The sequence below is a fragment of the Chiloscyllium plagiosum genome, chromosome 4 (genome assembly GCF_004010195.1).
Source record: "Chiloscyllium plagiosum isolate BGI_BamShark_2017 chromosome 4, ASM401019v2, whole genome shotgun sequence".
In the NCBI taxonomy this organism is placed as follows: domain Eukaryota; kingdom Metazoa; phylum Chordata; class Chondrichthyes; order Orectolobiformes; family Hemiscylliidae; genus Chiloscyllium; species Chiloscyllium plagiosum.
The window spans coordinates 100,514,897-100,539,644 of NC_057713.1; the positions used below are offsets into that span (position 1 = coordinate 100,514,897).

The 24,748-nt window shown below is 40.2% G+C and overlaps 1 protein-coding gene across 2 annotated transcripts in view; it reads right to left on the reverse strand.

Moving 5' to 3' along the window:
• Positions 1 to 3,433: 3,433 nt before the first annotated feature.
• The window catches only part of nudcd1 (NudC domain containing 1), a 124,792-nt gene continuing 103,477 nt past the window's right edge, over positions 3,434 to 24,748 (reverse strand). For both annotated transcript variants that reach the window (XM_043688747.1, XM_043688748.1), the window contains 2 exons: positions 6,200 to 6,356; positions 3,434 to 4,442 (listed from right to left, as the gene is read on the reverse strand). In XM_043688747.1, coding sequence (XP_043544682.1) covers positions 4,144 to 4,442; positions 6,200 to 6,356 — 456 coding nt within the window. In that variant the 3' untranslated portion in view covers positions 3,434 to 4,143. The remainder of the gene's footprint in view (positions 4,443 to 6,199; positions 6,357 to 24,748) is intronic.

The following is a 24,748-nucleotide window of genomic DNA, read 5'->3' on the forward strand; positions in this document are numbered from 1 at the left end:
TCCTTCCATCTATCGCAATTCCATCGCCCCTCCCCCAAGTCCCTCCTCCCTACCTTTTATCTTAGCCTGCTGGACACACTTTCCTCATTCCTGAAGAAGGGCTTATGCCCGAAACGTCAATTCTCCTGTTCCTTGGACGCTGCCTGACCTGCTGCGCTTTTCCAGCAACACATTTTCAGCTCTTTCCTGTCTAAGTTCCAATTTCTAAAGTTCAAACTCCCTCTCTTTCTTCCTTTCCTCATTCCTCTGCTTCTAATCGTAATTCAAACTGTTTCATTTCTGTTGCCCTTTCCTTGTCTTTTGCCTCTAATCTGCTTAATTTTCAATTGAATTTCAGCCATCTCTAAAGATTCTGAAAGTGTTTCCAGCAAATTTAAATGTTGAGCTACTGTCATAATTAATCGCTCCTTTCCTTATGGAAGGAGACAGCTCCAACCCCAGCTTATCTGCTAATTCCAACAGCTTGGTCTTAAATCACTTTTTGCAAAACCCCCAAAGTGACATCTTCCACCCCCAGAAAATTCAAATGGATTAAAGAGCCAATGCTATCCCAAGCACTGTTAAAACCAACCAAAGGCACAAAACATCCGGAACAAAAGGCACTAAACACCTGCCACTCGCAGCCTTTGAGCCCAACAACCTTAACCCCAATTTGAATCTATAGCACAAATCCCGCAAAGAGCCCTATGCGGGAGACTATTATGGACCAGGGCAGACCCCCTCAAAACATTTAAAGAAAGTAGCCTGGATCCTATTTTGCTTGTTGTTTTAAGCAGATGTAAGTGGATATTCCAGGAGTGATGCAGCTGACCCAACCACTGAGTTTTACACAAAACAATTTATTTGCAAGATTACTGAATGAAACACAAGAGAACTGGATTTAGAATAACTTATCGAGCCAAAAACCTAGCAGATTATCCCAGCTTAATGATGCTGTTCCAAATGCTTGTGACAATTCTCATAAACACCCCTTGGCAAAAAAGGTAAAATCAAACACAGGGTCTTACAGGAGAGATGTCAGAGAGAGGGAGACCAGCATGGATCTGCTTCTTTGGGTCCAGCAGTTTCACAACTGACTGCTTGTTAAAAATCAAACTAAACCCAAACTAGAGAGATTCTGAACGGAGAACCAGCCACTCCCCTTTCATTGTACAAGTGATTTTTTCTAAAAATGTTGAAGGCCTTTTGCTCGAGCAAGTATCTATTAGTTAGAACCAAATTGACCCGAAAACCCTTCAAACCTAGACCTCACAGAATCAGTGTTTGCGACCTCTCTGAAATAAAAACCAAGGGCAACACAAGCTTGTTAAAGGAGCATCATCACAGTACCTATACTCTTCACTTCAACCATTCCACATTTATAATCCCTCACTAGTATAGTTAACACTAAGCTACCCTCTGAAATGGCTTAGCCAGCCCTTATTGGGATAAATAGGAATGGACAATAATTGTCAGCCTCACAGACATCCCCAGAATGAATACAGCAGAGTAGGGAATGCTGTCACTAGTATTGAGGTTTCTTTATCCACACTGTAATCTCAGAACATAGATGACATCAAGACTGTCATATTTTCAAAGTAAAATTGGTGAGACAAAGACCTCTAAACTCTTCCAAACCAGCTCCTTCTGTGGTTTCAGTGAAACATCAGAGCCAAATTCTTAAATTTGAGATGTCACAGGCAACTCTTAGGTGAAAGAAGTTCCTGCCTGTAAGATCTATTAGTGACTCTTAAAATTATGGCACCCTTTCTTTATATTTAACTAACACCCTAGCAAGAGTGAAGTAAATCTGTTTACCTAGATTTTTTGGATTCTTAAGTGAATATCTACTTTTCAAAGAGTAATGTTAGTCTCATAATTGCATGCCAAGTAATATATTAGATTGACGAGTGCAAAAGGAGCCTGAGACTTTCCAAAAAAACTGTCAGAATTCTGACTTTATCAGGTTGTACTGTTCGTGAAGAAGTGTTTGTGGACACTGACATAATGAAAATGTTTCCACCAATTAAAGCTGCAAGATATAAATAGCAACTTGTAAAGTTCAGGTGCTAACTTATGACCAGGTGGACTGGAATCTGAGGCAGGAGAAAACTATCTATGCAAACGATGTGCACATGTCTGGCCTCAAGAAGAGGCCCATGAGATCTCAAGTTTAAGAACTTGGCGCTGATGTCTCAATGAAATCGCAGAAGCAGATGGTTTGGATAATTGGAGGTCAAGAAGTCTATCTGCTACCAATTTTACTTTGAAAATACAAGAGTGTGGATGCTGACTGTCTGCAGTGTGGGTAAAGGAACCTTAACACCACTGTCAATATTCTCTATCTTTATGTATCCATTCTGTCAATTTTGCTGACAATACCCATTCCTATTTTTCCAGACTGGCTGGCTGAGCTATTTGAGAAGAAAACTAAGTTACCTGTACTAGTGAAGGAATGAAGTCATATACATAAGAACCAGAAAATATATGGAGAGGTTTCCTTTCTTAAAGAACCATAGTTACCAGCAGGAATTTTATGGCAATCAGCTAGTTTGACACTCAGCCTAGGTAATTCATGCTGGGATATGATCACACAAGAGAAATTTACAAATTAGTTAATGAGATGATAAAGCAGAGACCTGGTTTTTGGAACACTGAAGGAGGATAAATTCTCATCAGGGTTCCAGAAAACCGTTCAGTTGATGGTCTGGGATCTCTGGTGCTCAATTAAAACAATGAAATAGGCATACAAGAACTTGGCTTGATATGGCATCCAAAGGTCAATATCAGCAACCATGCAGTACTCCCTTAATATACCAACTATTGATAAACCTAGATTATGAAACTTACAAAACACAAGCTTTACCTAGAATCAAATTTGTTGAAATCAGAAATTCAATGTTTGAGCAATTAAAACTCTTCTAAAGTGGGCTGTAAACATTTTGATACTTTTGGGTTAAATTACACCAATTGTGTTCGAGGTATATACATACATAGGGTAATATTATGTTGGGCTTTCAGAAGCACAGTCCACACAGTCTACATTTAAAACAAATAGTTGCTTTATTGTCCAAAAATACTAATGGTTAATGGTCAGTATTGAACATGCTGGCTATGACATCAGCAACTCAAATCTCAACATGATGCACTGAGTCAGGAACATACATAAACAGAAAAAACCCCATAAATAAAAACAAAATGCTGGAAACTTGCAACTAATCAGTCATCTATCAAAAACCTTAAATCTTTCACTTTCCACAAATGCTAATAGATCTGCAGAGAATTTCCAATACTTGATGTTTTTATTTCAGATTTCCCAATCTGCAGTTATTTTGCTTATGTAACACCTCACCCAGGATCTTCAGTGCATTTGAACCCTTCTGATCACTCTTGGTTTGGGAGTACAGTCAGTGCTAAACACCAACTGTAGTTGAATAAAGCTAGTTGCTTGTTGTTATATTATAAGTAGTTTAGTTTATTTGCAATCATCAACATAGTTATATAGCAGATTATGGTCAAAACAAGAATATCAATGTCTCACAAACACATCCACTATAAACAGTGGGGACTGTACGTCCATACACCAGTAAAACACTGCATTTTGTTGGAAGTTCAGGTGACAGTGAGTTGACAGTGCCCTGGCTATGTGGCAGGGAAAGCTCTGCTGTTCTCTTTCATTGCTTCCAATAATCCTTTGTGCAGATCGAGGCCATTTTGAACGTGCATCATGTGGGCAGGAGCTCAGGAAAGCCGGCTGATAAATCTCCAGAGCTGTATGGAGGTTGCACACAACATGTCCAGATCAGCACTTATTTCACAAGTGCTTCCTAATGTTCATTGCTAGAAGAAAACTATGCTTTGACACAGAAACATTTCAAATATTGCTTTTCAGCACAAACTGAAATATTATGCTTAGATCTCAAAGTATGAAGCCATTTTTAATTATGCATCGCCAAGTCATGTCATTAATGTAGCACAATCTGCTACATCTGTGCAGAAATCTGTTCAAAGTAATAGAAAGCTGTAATAATTCTGGGGTAACTAGGACTGTACAAACAGGTAACAATGTGTTTTGTAACTCATGTGGGAAGTTAATCTAAACTATAATTATTAATAAACCATTTTACATGGCATCCTGAAATCCTTTGACCTATTGCATTGAATTCACTCAGAGATGTCTGTATTCACTTTAATTATAAACAAGTTTTTTCTTGTCAAAACAAACAGCCTCTCATTAGTAGCTTGAAAACCCAGTACAGGATCATTTGTTTCCAAGCTGGCAACCTGTTGCTTGGCAACCTGCCCTACATGTCTAGCTTCCTTTCGGTTGTAAAGTACTGTTTGAACAGGCGCAGGCTGCCGGTAAATGAAGACTCGACGGAAGCATTCACACAGAGCAGCATAGGAATAGTTTGGAGCACAAGTTGAAAATTTCTTCTCACGTTTAGATGCCTGAACATAGCCTAGAACAAGACAAGGTTTACAGTTTATTAACCTGTCCATTGTTTAGAAGAAAAGCCTTACGTTTAAATAGTGTCTTTCACATTCTAAACCATTTCACTACCAATACAAGTACATTCCAAAGTGTAATAATCATTGTAATGTAGGAAACATGGCAATCAGTTTGCACACAGCAAAATCACACAAACAGCAACATGATAATAGATGATTCTGGTGTGATATTGATGGATGGATAAACACTGGTCACAATGGTAAGAGCTCCTCAGACCTTTTGTGAAAGAGTGCAATGGGATTTTTTTAATGGTCAGATAAGACCTTGTTTAAAATCAATATGATTTCTGACAGCATTGCAAAAGTAGATTAGCACAGCTAGATTATGCGTTCAAGTCTCTGGAATGGGACCTAAACCCACAACCTTACACAATATTGACATGATATGTTTCTTTAATCAAGGCTAAGAAGAACAACAATAGCCCACATTGTAGACAACAGTGAAGAGTACAGGAAAACCAGTAGCAGTCACTGCACGATGCAAAGCTTGGGTGTCTAGCAGGAAGTAAAGACTGAGCAAGTTGAGCTTCACAAGGTTCTGATGAAGCCTCTTCATTCAGAGGCAGTAAAGGCTCAGTTGAGTATGTTCAAGACTAAGACTGATAAATTTCTGCATTTGAAATACATCATGAATATGGAGATAATTCAAGAACATGATGTTGAAGTAGGTGATCAGCCATGATTGCACTGAATGGCAGATTGGACTGGAAGGAATAAATGGCTACTCTATTTCTGTTTCTTGTGGGATTCTAATAAAGCAGGAGACAGCACGGTGGTGCTGTATTTCAGCACAATGAGCACACGGGAGGAGAAATGGCATAAGGAAGTGTAATGTAACAGGAATTAGGATGGGGGAAGGAGATGTACAGACAGATGATCAAACTAGTGAGAGTAAGATGGTGGTAAATAGCAAAGAGGAAAACCTTAGGCTACAAGATGATAGAGATATGCTGGCCAGATGAACTGAACAATGATAAGTGGACCAAGCACCATACGCAATCAAAATCAGGCGATTGAAGTATGACGTGCCCATGCCAAAAATTCCAATCGGAGTCTTTGATCAGCTACAAGACAGAACTTCAAAACTTTAGGTGAGGATTTTTTTTATTTTTAAAAGGATCTTCAAAATGCACGAAGGAACCAGGGGAAAGAAACAACGCAGCAAGCAAAAGTTTGACAACCAGGTTTTTTGGGGGGAAACAATAAGATAATTAGACAAATTAAAAAGAAACGTTAAAAAAGGACATTAATATTCATTTAAGTGTATGACTAAGCTTGGCATTACAGCAATAAAACAATCCCTGACATGAAGCTATAATAGCCATTCTTATCTCAATGTCAAAGCTTATAACCAAAAAAACAGCAGTGGCCTAGGGAGAAAGCATCTTCCTTGGAGTGGCGACCAATCCAGAAGTTATTAATGCTAAAGGCACTCCAATGTCATGCAACTTCAAATGTGGTGCCCCCTCCGAACTGATTTCAAACATCCCATTGTACAGGACATGAGGATGCGTCTCAAACACAGCCTTACTGCATTTACTATGAATAGCAACCTAACATGGAAAGATAACAATGCAACACAACATCTGGAAGAGGAAAACAAACTGAACAATCAATTACAGCTTGTTAAAAGATGTGAAGACTTCATGCACCCAACAAACTGACTCGCAAAAGTTCATATGCAGCATGCTCACAATTCATGTCTTACCTAAAGCATTGAATGTCCCAATGTGCTCCCACATGTTGTCTTGTTGTGGGTGTGGTTGCCATAGAAGTGCATCAACATCGTGGCGTAGACAGAAGCAGGGCATCTCAGCTGGATCCACCACTGCTGTGAACAGATACTGGTGACTGCTCAGATTAACCTGAAAATCAAAATTTAAAACATGCTCAAAACATTTATAAACTGAGAATGGGAAGGTTCTGTAATGACCAGGAGCTTTGTTGATCCAGTTTTCGATACTGTATTTATTGAAAGACATGAATGTCCACGCCTTATATCAATAACTGGTCAGTCATTACCACGTTAACCTTTGGGGAAAAAAACATTTTACATCAATATTCATAGAGGTACCATATACACTCAATTAATAGTAGATCTCATGTAAATGTCAACCCCAGTTCTTCACAGATAACAGATCAATGTTTATGAGTCAGTGTGACGGCCGTCACATCCCACTCCAGCTTTCCAGTTTGCCGGTTGTTCTGCTCTGCTCCCAGTCTTCTGGCTGTTGTGTTCTGTTCTGGGTTTTCAGGATTATTCTAATTTATTTTCTTTTCTTTACTTGCTTAGAGATCAATTGGGCTTCTGCTAATGATACAGTATGAATTTTGATGGGCATTAATTTCAGCCCCTCAAAAGTAGCACCCATGTAATAGTTGACCCCATAAATTTAACCTTAAAAAGTAGCCACAAAAATTCAACCTCTACTCAAATACCATATATGGTATTCATATTGGTATTGGAATAACTTTGATTCTCCAACAGTTTTTTGAATACATTTTATATCGTCTTTGGAATTTATTAATTACTGTGAACTATTACACTTTAAATGCAAGGCTCATCAATCAATAGCTTTCATAGCTAGCAAACTTCAGTCAGAGGTGTTGAGTGGATGATTCATCATGGTCTCCTCCAGAGGTACTGCCCATCACAAATGCCAGTCTTCAGCCAGACAATTTCAAGAAACAGGTGAAGACAGTAGATACAATAAAAATAAATACTATTGGCTTCCGACAAAATCCCTGTTCTACTACTGAAGATCTCTGCTCCTGAACCAGCTGCAATTCTTACCAAGCTGTTCCAGTAAGTGGACTATACTGGCAACATGGAAAGTTGGTCGGTGTATCCTGTGCACAAATCCAATCCAGCTAATTGTGGCCCATCAGAATATTCTCATCATTAGCGAATTAATAGAAAATGTTGACAACATTGTGATCAATTGGCACTGACCTAGCAAAAATCTGCTCACAGATGCTCAATTTGGGTTCTGCCAGGATCTCTCAGCTCCTGAACTCAGCACAACCCTGGCCCAAAGATGGTAAAAAAAAACCTCAACTGATGAGGAGTGAAGCAAGTGACTGCCTTTAACGAAAAGGTAGCATCTGTCTATCTCATCAAGAAGCCGTAGCAATATTAACATTTATCAGAGTCAGAGGGAAAACTACCCACTGTTTAAGAGTCATATCGAGCACAAAGAAAGATAGTTGTGACTATAGGAGGTCAATCACTTCAGTATCAGGTCACTGCTGCAGAAGTCTCTCAAGTTGGTGTCAAGGGTCCAATCATCTCAGGTTAATTCAATGACTTTCCCCTCCGCCATAAGGTCAGAAGTGGAGATGTTTGCTGACGACAGTGAATGTTTAACACCTCTCATGGCTTCTCAGATACAGAAGCAGTCTGAGTCGATATCACAAAACTGCAGACATGTTACACTGCAGAATACCACCATTCGACTTCCCAATAAGCATTATGACGTACCCCTCACTTAACTCTGCAATTTTTCTGCACTGTTGTATATATTGTTTATATTCAAATGTATTTTCAAAGGTCTCAATTGATTAGATTAAATGATCTACAGTATGGAAACAGGCCATTGAACCCAAGTCCACACCGACCCTCTGAAGAGTAATCCACTCAGACCCATTCCCCTACCCTATATTTACCCCTGACTAATGCAACTAACACGATAGGCAATTCAGCATGACCAATTCACCTGTCCTGCGCATCTTTGGATTGTGGGAGGAAACCGGAGCACCGGAGGAAACCCATGCAGACACAGGGAAAATTTGCAAACTCCAGACAGTCGCCTGAGGCAGGAATTAAACCCGTGTTCCTGGTGCGGTGAGGCAGCAGTGCTAACCACTGAGCCACTGTGCCTCCCAGGTACAGTACCCCTGATCCTAAACATTTTGTTGTGAAGTTTTTTTTCTCAGTGTCAGGGACGCAGGTTTGGTTCCAGCTCTGGGTGACTGTGAGGAGTTTGCACACTCCCCCAGTGTCTGCGTGGGGTTCCTGTGGGTACACTAATTTGGTAAGTGCGTGGTTACGGGAAGAGGGTGGAAGGTGGGTCTGGGTTGGATACTCTTTGGAGGATTGGTGCAGACTCAAATGGACCGAACGATCTCTTTCTGTGCTGTAGGGATTCTATATCCTCATGCTCTTAATCCTTTTATGAGGGGAGCAGATTCTCTCTACCTACTCTATCCAGACTTCCCATGATATTGAATACTTCTATCAGCTCTCCTCCTTTATAGGTAGCTATAAAAGAAAAGATTATCAGAGTAAACTAGTTCAGAATATAAAGACAGATAGAAAATGTTTCTACAAATATTTAAAATGAAAAAGTGTGGTTCAGGTAAACATTGATCCCTTAGGGGATGAGAAGTAGAATTTAGTAATGGGATATGAGGAAATGGTGAGGCATTGAACAGGTATTTTGTGTCGGTCTTCACAGTGGAGAGCACAAAAAACATGCCAATAATTAACAAGGAGATTAAGGCAGGTGAGGACCTAGAAATTATCACGAGAGGTAGTGTTGGACAAACTAATGGAGCTAAAGGTAGTCCAGTTTCCTGGCCCTGATGGAATGCATCCCAGGGTACTAAAAAAGATGGTGGGAGAAATAGCAAATATACTTGTGGTAATTATCAAATTCGCTGGATTCTGGGGCAGTTCCAGCAGATTGGAAAACAGCAAACACGACACCACTGGTTAAAAAAATGGTAGACAAAAGATGGGGAATTATAGACCAGTTAGCTTAACTTCTTTAATGGGTAAAATGCTTGAATCTATCAAAGAAGAAATAGCAAGACATTTAGATAGAGATTGTTCTATTTGGCAGATGCAGCATGGGTACAGGAAAGGCAGGTGATGCTGAACTAATCTACTGAAATTCAATTACCAGCAGTGGACAACAGGGATCCAGAGATTTCCAAAAGGCATGCGACAAGATGCCACACAAAAGGCTGCTGCGTAAAGTTAACATGCAAGGCATTACAGGCAATGTATTAGCATGGATAGAGAATTGATTAACTAACAGGAAGCCAAGAGTGGGAATAAATGAGTGTTTTTCTAGTTGGTGATCAATGACTAGTGGTTTGCCTCAGGGATGTTTTGGGACCACAACTTGGATGATTTGGAATTGGGGATCATGTGCAGAGTGTCATCTGTAAGCTTTGACACAAAGATTAGTAGCAGAGCAAAGTGTGCAGAACAAACTTTGCAGAGGGCCATAGTGAGTGGGCAAAGGTCTGGCAGATGCAGCACAACGTTAATAAATGTGAAGTCATCCATTTTGGTAGAAATAACAGTTAAAAAGGACTATTATTCGAATGGTAAAAAATTGCAGCATGCAGATGTGCAGAGGGACCTGGGTGTCCTTGTGCATGAATCACAGAAGGTTGGCCAGCAGGTGCAGCAGGTAATTAAAGCAAATGGAATTTTGTCCTTCATTGCTAAAGGGATTGAGTTTAAAAGCAGGCAGTTTATGTTGCAGCTGTACAGGGTGCTGGTGAGGCTACATGCAGTAGGAAGACTGCATGCAGTTTTGGCCTCCTTCCTTGAGAAAGGATGTACTAGCACTAGAGGGGGTGCAGAGGAGGTTGATTCTGGTGTTGAGGGGGTTAGCTTATGAACAGAGACTGAGTTGATTGTGATTATATTATTTGGAATTGGGGGGATCTTACAGAAATATATGAAATTATGAGGGGAATAGATAAGATAGAAGTAGAGAGGATATTTCCACTGGCAGGTGAAACTAAGACAAGACATAGCCTCAAAATTAGGGGTAGCAGATTTAGGACTGAATTGAGAAGGAACTGCTTCACCCAGAGAGTTGTGATTCTGCAGAATTCTCTGCCCAGTGAAGTAGTTGAGACTTCCTCATTGAATGCTTTTAATGCTAAGATAGGTAATTTTTTGAACAGTAATGGAATTAAGGGTTATGGTCAGAGGGTGGGTAAGTGGAGTTGAGGCCACGAAAACATCAGGTATGATCTTATTGAATGGCACAGTGGGCTTGATAGGCCAGATGGCCTATTCCTTCTCCTAGTTCTTTTGTCCTTCTTCTCTCCAAGGAGAACATCCAAACCTTTCCAATCCATCATTTTAACTAAATTCCTTGCAACCAAGCCTGTAAACCTCTTCTGCACTCTCTTTAATACCTTCACATCCTTCAGTAATTGTGGCACTCAGATCTCTACACAATACTCCAGCTGAGGTCTAACAAGTATCGTGTGCAAGTTCCAAATAAACAACCGTTCTTGTACTCCATGCCCCGATTTACAAATTCCAGGATACTGTATGTTTTACTGCACCTTCCCTGCCATCTTCAATGATCTATACACACACTTACACGCTCTGCTCCTGCACATCTTAATGACTGTACCTTATTGAATGCAGCCCATTGTTCAGCTAAAGTCTTCCTGCTAAATCTTTGCTCCAGTCTCTCCTGCCCAGCTCCATACTTGCCCCACTGGAAAATAAGAGTTGATAAAATGTGGAGCTGGCAAAAGCACAGCAGGTCAAGCAGCATCAGAAGAGGGGAGTCTTCGTTTCAGGTAGGACCCTTCATCGGGACTCAAAAATCAGCTCTTACCCAGTTTATTACTTTTATTCTGGATTCCCTCCTGTCCTTTTCTATTGTCATTATAAATCTCATAGTTCAATGATCACTGTCTCTTACATGCTCGCCCTCCCCCCCCCTTCAATAACGGATCTACTTGACCTAGCTCATTTCTATGAACCAGGTCCAACAGTGCATCAGTTTTTGTTGCACTGGAATCATACTGCTATACAAAGTTTTTCTTAACACAATCTAGGAATGTTTGCCTTTTTCCATCCTTTACACTACTATTGCAGAATCTACATTCAGGTAAAGTCTCTCATTTCAACTACTCTAAAACATTGGTATGTCCTTGCAAGTTTTCTGTAGATTTGTTCCTCCACAGCATTCCAACTAGCTGATGATCTGTAGATCACACAGAGTAATGTAATTGCACCTTTTATGTTTTTTAGCTCCAGCTAGATAGAATTCAAAGATAGAATCAATAAGACATCCAGTTTCTCCAGCAATGCAATGCTCTCTTTAAGCAACACAGCTCCCCCTCCTCCTTTCCTTCTTATTTTAATCTTTTCTTATACCTAGCCTTGCCCTTGATCGAGTCAGGTATCTGTGAACAGCATATCATTACATTTCCACAGGGCAATCTTGGCCTCTAACTCTTTAATCTTATTTATTATATTCTGTACATTCTCACAGATGCACAATAACCATGATTTAGACATCACTACTTTATCCCTTATTCCAACTTTACCCATTGACTTTCTATTCTCTAGACTAGTGCTGTGCTATTTTGTGCACTAAAGGATTTGTTTCTAAATCCTCCCTTGGTTCCCATACCCCTGCCGAGTTAGTTGAAGTTATTTCAACAGCACTAGGAAACTGTCCTGCAAGGAACGGAGTCCCAGCTCCTTTCAGATGCAGCCTGTCTAGCTTGTACTGATGCCAGATTTTTCAGAGCCAGTTCCAGTATCACAGGAATTCAAAATTCTACCCTCTGCACCATATTTCCATCACCATATTCATCTGATACATCTTACTGTTCTGTACTCACTGGCATATAGCACTAAGAGTAATCCGGAAATTACTACAGTTGAGGTCCTGCTGGCTAATTTTTTTATCTATCTCACTAAATTCAGATTGCAAGGCCATATTGTCTTTCCTAACCAAGTCACTGGTAGCAATGTAGACAATGATCTCTTGCTGTTTAACCTTCAACAATGGATTGCCCTGTAATATTCAGTAATCCTTTTAGTTAACAAGGTGATGTTTCAAGCACACAATGCAGCGGAATTGGTTTTAATCATTAAAATGATGTAAAATAGAAGAAACCAAGCAATTTACATAAAATACAATTTCAACGATTCCAAAACAAAGTATAATCCCAGTACCAACATTTCACAGTTCTCAAAATACCAGAAAGAATTCCTGGCTCTAACACCTAGAGGATTGTTTCACTTCCCAGTCTTCAAAATTTCATAACCTTCTCTTTGGTTATTCACACAATGGAGTTTAGAGACTTTCTCAGCTTCAAATAATCCATTCAGAGGTCTAACATAACACTTCTGGTCTTGACCTTTTAAACCAAAACTGTTTATACTGATATTAACTTATTTCTTAACTGTTATGAACTAACTCTTTTTTCCAGAGAAACAGTTCTTACATCTGGCTTCAAACAAGACTTTTGCAATCTAAAACCAAAAACTTTCCAACCTATAGATTATTCCACTAAGAAAATCTATTCCCGATTCTTCTAAACTGAAAGCAAGCCAATACTTTTCAATGTTTACTCTGCCCAATTATAAAACTGACAATGCAAACAAATTCCCTTCATTGGTCCTTATCTGAACTGATAAATTAATTTTTAAACACATTACATATGACCTAAAACCTACATGCCAGTTGTTCTAAATCCAAACTCTAAAACAAAAAATATATAATATACACGTAGTTCTGGGATGATGCATGTTTCGCCTATAACCTCTCTGAAGAATTAGGGAACGGTATTTTCAAGAACGCTTACCTCCATTGACAATAGTGCAATTCCAGCAGGGATCAGTTCATGCACTTGGTTCTGCGCATGCACCAAAATCTCCGCACCATTCTGCGCATGCGCCGACATCTGCTCCATTCTGCGCATACACCGATGCCAGCGCTTAAGTCTCTGCACCGTTCTGAGCATGTGTGGTGTCAGCACCAGTCTTTGTGCCTTTCTGCGCATGCACTGATATCAACTGCTGACAGTAGCTTTCTGTGAAAGGTACTGTATAGGAAGCAGCTTTCTTACATTTTTTAAACTCACCGTGTTACTTTTGTTTTGTTAATAAATGATTTCAACCTTCATTCAGACTGTGCTATACTTTGCTTTAGAGTTTTGGGTGATTTTTGAGCAACAGAGTGATTTTTTTGCTGATCTGCCCCCAACCCCATTTTTCCCATTGTCATTATTTCTATTAAGTGATCTTCTATTAAGCGAGATGTTGCTGGAACGCAACTACAGCATTGTAGGAGAGCTACCTGCACATACATAAAGAAAAAGATTCACATGTTAGATTACATAGCGCTGAGCAGTTCAGTCAGCAGGGTAACAGTCACCCCACAGTCAGCACATGCTCTTACCATTTTGCATCGGTTTATCCTTCTCACAATGTCTCTTAACTCGGGCCTGACTTATCCCCACAGCAAGCACACTACCCATGTTTGTCGATAGGCAGAATTCAGAGCAGGCCACATGATGCCCGACCTACTCCCAACCTCCCACTCCCACAAAACGCAATCCTGTTAACTTCTTATACATTGCAACATAATAACCAGAGATAGTGTGTTCCAGGATAATCATTGATGGATAATGCTATTTTCCAAATCTATGCTCATAAGTTAGGTACAGAAATTTAATGCAAATCAGTGAAGCTTATAGATGAGAATAAAAGCGGGACAACAAAGCAGCAAGAGATGTATAATAGGAGTTAAATGAAATTTACAATGACATAAATCAATGGTAAGTGAAATCCAACAGAGGAGAGTGCTTTAAATGCAACAAAAAGTCAAATAACAGAAATATAGTTTGTATGGTGTAGGTGAAGTAGATTGAGATAAGGACTGGTGAGATTATTCACTAAAGGTGTTAAATCACTGCTGAGTGATAGTAAAGGGAGTGGAATGCTTAAATATAGAGCTAGATCAATTAAAGTGGAAAATGTCATTCTATTATCATACAGTTCCTGGGTCAAATCAGACCTTGAGTAGTGTGTTCAGTTTCAGTTGCAAACACCTTTCAAGCCGTGGTATTAATGCAGAAGCCGGCCAAGAGACTGATCTCCAGCAGCAAAAGAACTAGAAAAACTGTCTTGAAAGAAATGATTAAGAGCATACATTAAGGAATACAACAAAGGTCATGGACGTGGTTAATCTTTCCTCTGGCATTTGTACCATTGCAATTGGTAATAGGGAAAGCATTGTAATGCAGACTACTGAACCGATGTGGAAGCTCTATACAGGGTGAGTCATTCTACCGTTAGGGTCAGCATCAGGCGATTCAATTTTCTTTCCAGACTGACTTGAGGAATGTACCTAAGTGATTTACAATTATTATATCTGAAATTGACTGTTTAAATCTTCAAGATACCAAGCAGCACTTAATAGTTCCATCACTAATAACTATACTCTGTTTTATGCCAGTTTCATAAATCAAAGGAAATTTCAGATAAACTGCCACATTCGTTACCTCAAAGCATAAAGTTAACATACTAAATGACAAAAATACCTGTGCCTCACACAAAGGCCCAGACTTTGCAGTGGTAATGCGGGTGAAACCATTGAATTTGCACTCATCACTCTTCTGAAAGTGACAGCATATTTGGGATTCCACAAAACCCGTTAAAATCCAGAAGTTGCTGTCGGTAATTCATTGCCTCTCCATAAGGTGCAGTACAACCAAACAGAAATCAAAGAAGTGACACTGTCATTAATTACACTGTAAAATGCATTGAATGAAGTACAACTTGTATTTCAAACAGTTAATATTTCATTCTCCACCATGATCTTTTGAATGTCAAAAGTCATATGATACTAGGTTATAGTCCAACAGGTTTATTTGTAATCACAAGGTTTCGGAGCGCTTCACTTGAAGGAGCAGCCCTCTGAAACCTTGTGATTTCAAAGAAACTTCTTGTACTATAACCATTTTGCAACTTCTGACTTTGGCCACCCTAGTTCAACACTGGCACCTCCACATCGTGCTTTTGAGTCTCCTAAACAATTATTTTGTTTTTGTAACAAAATACCTAAAACTTGTGAAGGTTGTGAAGGTTATGAAAGTGAAGGTTATCAGTTTATCTTTCTTCCAGGTTTGCTGACTCTGAAAAACGCAATTGGCTATTTATCCTATGTGATGTCACTTTTGCTAAGCATCTGGAAATTTCCTGAACTTGGCACTGATGAAACTGATGTCAAGGAGTCTAGTCGACAGGAATGGCTAGATCTTTGTGTGCAGCATGGTGAGTCAATGGTGAGGCCAATCATTTCACTGCTGACAAAACCCCCACTGAATCAGAACACAAATAGATTTTAAAAATTGAGCAAACTGGTGTGGGAGATGTTTAAATCTGACAGACGGACCAGCCCTAGCGCCACCTGCTGTTGTTGATTGTGGAGGGCAATGGGAATTGTCAGGAGAAGATCCCATGAAAATAAAGGCTGTCTGATTTGGGATAGGACAAAAGACGATGGAATTCATGAGTGGTAAAGAAGGATCTCAAAGAGAGAGGGGGCACAGTGTAACTTGTTGGTTGGTGGCACTGATATGATATGGTGGAGTATGGAAAAGCGGACAGTGAGAAGCAGGGGAAGAGAGGGGGAGGATCTTTCTTGAAGACTGTGAAGGAGAAAAAGGAATAAAGAACAGCAGGCAGATTACCCTAGGATTGTGAGGCGACTAAAGTTTGAAAAAACTAGCAGCGTCTTGATGAATTAATGGTACGTACACATTTAATGCACAGAAAAAGGTACAGATTAGGTGGTGGATTGCTACTTAAGATTCCTCAATGCCAAACACATTTTTGAGCTCTAAAAATGAATAAGTACAATTAGATATATTTCAGCTCTCTGTGTTTTGGCTACAGAGAAAACTACAAAAATTAAAACATTAATTGTAAGATAACCCATTTTAAAATATGAATAAGTCAAACAACGAAGCAATCAATAAACGTATGACAGAATTCAGGTCAGATCCGTTCTATAATTAGGACACATGGCACTGGGGACATAATACTGACTTGGACTGGAAATTGGCTGACTGACAGGAAGCAAAGAGTAGTGATAAACAGGTCCCTTTTGGAATGCAAGGCAGTGACCAGTGGGGTACCAAAAGGTTCAGTGCTGGGACCGCAGCTGTTTACAATATACATTTATGCTATAGATGAAGGCATTAATAGTAATATTAGCAAATTTGCTGATGACAAAGCTGGGTGGCAGGGTGAAAAGTGAGGAGGATGTTATGAGAATACAGGGTGACTTGGATGGGCGAGGTGAGTAGACGGATGCATGGCAGATGTAGTTTAATGTGAATAAATGTGTGGTTATCCACTTCGGTGGCAAGAACAGGAAGGCAGATTACTACCCAACTTGACTCCATTTAGATAAAGGGGAAGTACAATGAGGTCTAGGTGTTCTTGTACATCAGTCAATGAAAGCAAGCATGCAGGGACAGCAGGCAGTGAAGAAAGCTAATGGCATGTTGGCCTTCATAACAAGAGGAATTGAGTATAGGAACAAAGAGGTCTTTCTGTAACTGTACAGGCCCTGATTAAAACTGCACCTGGAGTATTGTATGCAGTTTTGGTCTCCAAATTTGAAGAAGGATATTCAAGCTGTTGAGGGAGTGCAGCGTAGGTTCACGGGGTCAATTCCTGGAATGGTGGGACTATCATATGTTGAACGATTGGAGCCACTGGGCTTGTATACGCTTGAGTTTAGAAGGATGAGAGCGGATCTGATTGAGACATATAAGATTATTAAAGGATTGGACAGTTTGGAGGCAGGAAGCATGTTCCTGCTGATGCGTGAATCCAGAACCAGAGAATACAGTTTAAAAATAAGGGGTAGCCCATTTAGAACAGAGTTGAGGAGAAACTTCTTCACCCAAAGAGTGGTGGGTGTATAGAATGCTCTTCCCCAAAGGCAGTGGAGGCCAAGTCTCTGGATGCTCTCAAGAAAGATAGTGGAATCAAGGGTTATGGGGATTAGGCAGGAACAGGATACTGATTGTGGATGATCAGCCATGATCATATTGAATGGTGGAGCTGGCTCGAAGGGTCGAATGGCCTACTCCTGCCCTAATTGTCTATTGTCTAAAATAAAGACAGTTACAAAAACACACAACAGAAAGTTTGAATTATGGGAAATATTCTGACTTAGTTTTATCTTAGGAGAACAACAACGTACTTTGTAAAACAGTTTTATTTGCCTACTAAGATGTAAACTATTCCACTTCAAGCTCAGATACATGAGCATATCTAGAAAGAAAATATCTCGAAAGCACCTCTCACAAACTCAAGACATTATAAACTTGCTTTACAGTCAATAAAGTACTTCTGAAATGTAGTCAGTCATAACATAGGAAATGTCGCCAATTTGTACACAGGAAGTTCCAACAAAAAGCAATGAAATAAGTGATCAAATAATGCTTTAGCAACATTGTTTGCGAGATCTGTATTAAAAAGGAGAGGAAGGCATAGCTATTCTTTGAAACAGTGCAATAGGATCTTTTATATCCATGAAATTTCACATCTTGAGGTAACATCTCACAAGACAGTTTCACCCTGGACTTTGCGCTCAAATCTCTGGCGCAGAGCTTAAACTCACTGCCTCTGATTCAGATGCCATTAGCTACCAACAGAGCCAAATCTGGCACTTTACACTAAACCAACCAACCTGTATCTTTCTTCTCAGCTAAAGTGTAACCAATCAGGTTCTGCTTAATGCTTTTAATAAGACAAGCCTCATTATTGACTAACACTCATGAGTGAGTGGATTGATATATTTGAAAAGTATAGTAAAAGGATCTAGGTTATGAAGCAAGTAATTTAGCAAAATTCTTTCAGGTAAATAACTTAATGAATTAATGAAAAATTAATTGAATTTCTAACAATTAAACTTCATGCATTGTTTAATGTTGAGAATAAGACAGATTTTAGGATCATTGGAAAGTTGAAAGGTAATAGTTGTGACTGTCAGTGTAGGGAAACTAAAAACAGCCAAATACAAAATGGCTAGAAGGCAGTGGTTTCTTTGGCATTTGCAAATTAATATTTTTGGTCTTGGGCAGCATGAAACATTTTCATTGTCAGACTGTAATTTGCTTTCCCAAACTTAAGGCAAAAATATCAGAATAAAAGATTTTAAACACAATCTGACAAAGAATGACTCAACAATCAAAGGATAGCACAGTCTTTCTGATTATTAGTTGTGAGCTCTTTATTTGTGTTTTACCTCAAGTTGAAAATGTTCTTTTTCCCTATATGAATGATGTTCTGTATGAAATCAGTATCAGCTCTTCAAGACTGAGGATATTGGCCTTCTATACTGGGGAGAAGGGGCTGCGCAATGTTAACCTAAGGGTTAAATGCATGTGCAGATGGAATCTAATTGATAATTAGATATTTCAAATATAAAACAGAATAAAAACCACGCATGACTGCTTCCTCTAAGCTGTGTGTGCATACAACCGTACAACAATCTTAAGTTATCATACATGTGCAGCTGCATAAAAAATTTAGAAGCTATTACACATTAAACTAAACAGGCTGCATGCTGTAATATAAAATTTAGAGGAACCACTGCCATGAAAATAGCATACCCACTGAGTTGTAGGAAATACATCATGGCTGCTAGAAGTAAACCAAGAATTATATAGCCACTTGAACACAAAAAAAAATGTGAAAAAAATTCTTCAAGTACTCTGGATAACTCAGCACGCTTAAAAACAAGGACTAAAATAAACAAGCATTCTTACTACTTTCTGATTTATTATTAACAAAACAAAGTACTTCTGAACAAGAAGAATGAACCATACTATGAACCTTCAATTCAAAAATGATTACTAACAGTCTCTGCGCATCAATTTCACAGCATGAAACATGAAGATGGCAGCCTGGACTAACATTAGCAATTTAATATCTGTACATTTCTAGATACTCTTCAATTTAGTGTGTGGATAGAAAATCCAATGCAGAACAGCCTCAGAACTATAACCTCACGTGCAATCAAATAAAAAGTATTCCATGCAGGCACAACTTTTCAAAGTTAAATCCATTATCTGTCTTTTAGAGATTAAATTATAAATTGCCTTTACAGAAATATGACTTAAGTATTGTGCTTTCCAACAATAGTGAGCACACTAAATATTTTAAAGGAAGACGGACGTGTGATCAAGAGGGGAAAAGAAATCAGATGAGTATTAGCACGACAAGTTAATTAATACACTGGTACAAGAAATATCAACTGAGCTAATCGGAGAACTTCGAAATAGAAGAAGGATGGTCATTTTTCAGGGAGGTGTAGATTTAATTCAATATGCAAACTACTGAATAATCACTAAACTGGAAGAGATTACTTACGTTACTGATACTCAATGGGGTAATTGCTTTGTTGCTATCATTGAGTGTGTGGAACTTTATGAGCCAGAAACAGATTATTATCCATTAACACAGGGTAGGAATGTGGGAGCATTCACGGAATTGCAGAGCACAGAACGCCTATGGTGCTTGCGCAGTCTCTCTGAATGATTCGTTTCAATTCCCCATTACTTTCCCTCTAGTGCTATTTTCTTGGTACCTCCAATTCCGTTCTAAACGTTACTACTGAATTGAAACAAAAGGTATGCAGCTTCAAACTGTCCACCTCAAAGGCTGTATGGATTTTTGAAAACATTGACCAAAAATGAATCAGCTCTTCAAATGGCTATAGAATGCTAGGTTTATAGTGAGCTTCCAAGTACTCCTCCTTAAAACGAGCCAATTCTAAATTTATCACTTAGTTATTAAGAAAAAAGTAAATGGTTCCTTGCACACTGATCAACTAAGTGATAGTCACACTTGTACATTTGATTTGTGACTACAAGCTATGAGTGTTCAAATAAACCACTTTAATTTTTCAGAAGTTTCAACCGCTGCATAAATTTGGCATCTCATATCTAGAAGTGCTTCACTGAAGTAGAAACACATTAACAAAACAGCAAGGAATCTAGTTTAACAACTAAATCACTATGTTTCAATGTATCTGAGTTTGCATATTCTAGATCAGTTCTTGCTCTGCGAGACAAAGCATTAATAGTTTTGTCACAGTGCTTCCATCAGACATTCTTAAAATGCATGACACAATCATATTTCAATTTCTGTATAGTGATATTTCTATGGAATGTGGATTCATCGTGCTCCATCATACGAACCTTCACCACTGGCAGCAGAAGTGATTAGCTTCCATATAAAATGCATACACATATTGATTAGCTTCTGAGAACTGCTACATGCCAGAAAATTTGAATAGGGTGACAAATAATGCCATTTTACTTCTCAAGGCACAAAAGAACGAAGTTAATGGTTTGCAATTTTCAGTATTTTTAGTATACTGACAGATATTCAGGTGTTGTCAGGGAGACTTCAGCTTGTTGCATTAAGGTCCAATGGAATTCAAGGACTATTTTAACAATCTTAAAAATATATTAATACCAAAGTTTTTGCTCAATGTGCAGGTGCTAACAGTAAACTGAGCATTTCCCAAAAAGTTGGAATGCTATTTTCCTGATAAAACTTGTCTCCGTTCGATGCATAATCGAAGTCCCTGTGAACTGCAATTACAAATCCACTGAACAGACATGGACAATTACTCAACTTGCCCTTTTACATTACTAGCTTACAATACTTGAATAAACTGCACCCTACTGAAAGAGATGCAGCTGTATATCAAGCTCACATCCACTGCTGAGAACTGACATCCACTCCCTGACCCAGATAAACTAATTTCATATTTGACTGTTTATTTTTTCCCCTTATGATTATTTTCCACACTTTTGAAAAGTTTACATTTTAGCTTCTATCTCAATCCTATATGTTCCAATCTTCATACTTCCATAAAGTGACATTAAAAAGTGAAGTACAAAACTTGTAGGGACAGGGGATTGAGTAGGGCTGACAGGATTGCTCCAGTTTCTCCAATTTTGCAAACTAGGGGAGTCAATGGTCTAGTGGTACTATTGGTGGACTGTTAATCCATGGAGTCAAGAGTATAGTGGTGCTGGAAAAGCACAGCAGGGCAGGCAGCATCCGAGGAGCAGGAAAATCGATGTTTCGGGCAAAAGCCCTTCATCAGGAATCATGCTAGTCCATGGACCCAGGTAATGTTCCAGGGACGTGGGTTTGAATTCTGCCATGGTAGATGGTGGATTTTGAATTCAATAAATATCTGGAATTAAGAGTCTAATAATGACCATGAATCCATTGTTGATTGTGGAAAAGCCCATCTGGCTCACCAATGTCCTTTAGAGAAGGAAACTGCCATCCTTACCTGGTCTGGCTGCCGTGTGACTCCAGACGCACAGCAATGTGGTTGACTCTTAGATGGGAGAAAGTGACACAGATGCTGGAGAACAGATTCAAAAAGTGTGGTGCTGGATAAGCACAGCTAGTAAGGCAGCATCTGAGGAGCAGGAGCTCTTCAACACGAATGTGGGGATGGATGGGGGTTGAGAGATCAATGGCAGGGGAGTGGGGCTGGTGGGAAGATAGCTGGGAATGTGATAGGAAGATGAAGGTGGGGGGTGATGTTGATAGATCGGAGTGGAGAGCAGAGCTGACAGGTGGGAAGGAAGATGGACAGGTAGGACAGGTCAAGAAGGTGATGCCGAATTGGAGGGTTGGATCTGGGATAAGGTGGGGGAAGATGAGGAAAATGGTGAAATCGACATTGATCCAGTGTGGTTGGAGGGTCTCAATGCAGAAAGTGATCGCCGTCAAGACAACCGCCTCTGTGACTGCTGTCAGAACCACTGCTGCCGAAACCACTGCGAAGACGACCTGGTATGTCACTTCTGCCCCCATAACTGCCACCGCCCCAATGACATCACTCACTGGAACACTGCCGACGAACATGTAGCCACCGCCAAAGACATCACGAACATCTCATGGAACCTCAATTCCACCACCACCGCCGTGACCCCCAGGGTGTGTGTCACCCACTATACTGTGACCACATCCACTCCAGAGACAGTATCTGGCCCCACTCCCAACTCCAGCTCCACACCAGGTTCTAGCTCCCAGCACTGTTGTGTTTTCACCATTCCCCTACACCTTCCCCTCACTCAGGATGAACAATCAATCCTCAGTAAAGGCTTCACCTTCATCCCTGTGCGCTCCTGGATCAACGAATTCAACAAGTGTCGTGACATTGAACTCTTCTTCTGCCGCCTCTGCCCTTACTTTTTCCATCAAGACTCCCACCCACCCTCTGAGGACCCATTCACTGGTCTGTTACCCTCCCTTGATCTGTGACATTCACCGCCTCAATCTGACCACCCCTCTCGCCGACTCCAACTTCTCTCCCTTGCAACACGTAGCCCTTAATTTCAACCCCAACCTCACCATCAAAGCAGACGGATGCGGGTTGGGGTGGCAGTGGTAGCTTGACGCACTGATCTGTACACTGCTGAAGCCAGGCGTCAAATCATGGACACCTCCTCCTTTTCCCTCCTTGACCATGACTTCACCTCTCATCATCAAACCATCTCCCAGATAATCCACAAACTCATCACCTCAAGGGATCTCCCACACACACAACCTCCAACCTCAGTCCAGGAACCCCACACCCAGGTTCTACCTCTTACCCAAAATTCACAAATCTGACTGTCCCGGTTGACCTGTCATCTCATCCTGCTCCTGCCCCATCGAACTTATCTCCGCATACCTTGACACCGTCCTGTCCCCCATGATCTTCCCACACACATTCGGGACACCACCCACGCCCACCGCTCCTCCATGACTTTCAGTTCTCCGGCCCCAATGCCTCATCTTCACCATGGACATCCAGTTCCTTTACACATCCATTCGCCATGACAAAGGCCTCCAAACCCTCAGTTTCCTCCTCTCCCGCCGACCCAACCAGTACCATTCCACTGACACACTCATTCGATTGGCTGAACTGGTCCTCACCCTCAACAATTTCTCCTCCCACTTCCTTCAGACCAAAGGGGTAGCCATGGGCACCCGTATGGGCTCCAGCTATGCCTGCTACATGGAACAGTCCACCCGCCACAGCTACACTGGCACCATTCCCCAACTTTTCCTCTGCTGTATCAGCGTCACCTCTTCTACCAACGAGGTGGTTACGCAGTTCTTGAACACAACAGTCAAAGTTGACGTACCCAGTGCAGTATCAAGGGATTGCTGCACAGTTTGAGATATTGTCTTGTAAATGAAACATTAAATCAAAGCTCCATCTGTGTTCTCTCAAGTGGACATAAAAGATTCCACTATTTCTAGTGGAAGTAGTAGCCATGAGGTGGCCATTATCTCAGAAAAGAGGGGGAATACTTCATGGCTGGGTAGTCAAAATGTATCCATTAATCAGCACTTCAAAAAGATGATGAGCAGATAATTATTATTTTATTGTTTGTAGGGGTTTGCTGTATCCAAATTGCCACTTTTCCTTCACAACAACACTTCAGAAGATCTTAAACCAGATGTAAAATGTGTTGGAACATTGAGGTCACAATGTTAGTTAAATTTAAAGTATTTCATTTTCTTTTCTCCAAACCTGTTTGCAGTCCAGAGTTTCTCTCTCACTGGATGCACCTTGCCATCCCATGCTGCTGTCATAGAATCCCTACAGTGTTGAAGCAGGCCATTCAGCCCATAGTGTGCATACTGACCCTTCAAAGAGGAGCACCAGACTCTGACCCAACCCCCCCTTAGCCTATCCATGTAATCCTGCATTTTCCACAGCTAATTGACCAAGCCTGCACGTCCCTGGACACTATGGGCAATTTACCATGGTCAACCAACCTAATATGCACAGTTTTGGACTGTGGGAGGAAACCGGAGCACCCAGAGGAAATATATGCAGACACAGGAAGAATGTGCAAACACTACACAGGGTGGAATCGAACTCTGGCGTTGTAAGGTAGTGATGCTAACCACTGAGCCACCATGCTGGGGGTTGACTTTTGGTATACACCATGCTTCCCACTAAGTGGTAAAGTGTCCAAAGTTCGCTCAGCAGATATATCAACATAGTAACTGGGTTGCAAGTTGGGAGATAATTGACCAAACTCAGCTGAAAACTGGCTTTTCAAAGAGTATTCTGGTGATGATAACATAGCAGGTGTCAGCGCATGTGAGAACAGGGACAAAGACATGATAGCTTGGAGCAGGATTCTGAAAGTTGAAAATCTTTAACTTCAGTAATGTGGATTTGATGGTCAATCACTGAAATGACCAACAAGAGTGAACTCAAATGTAAAAAGGATGAACTACAGAGAGATTACAGAATTTTAATTTTCACAGTCTTGAAAGGCAAATGATTAAAGAAGGATATCAGAGTATATAAATGATCAAAACAGTAGAGTTAAGGTAATCTTAGATTATTCATTCCAAAAGTAAGAAAGGAGAAACAGAGGACATGGTGGAAGTCAATATGTTAGCTAT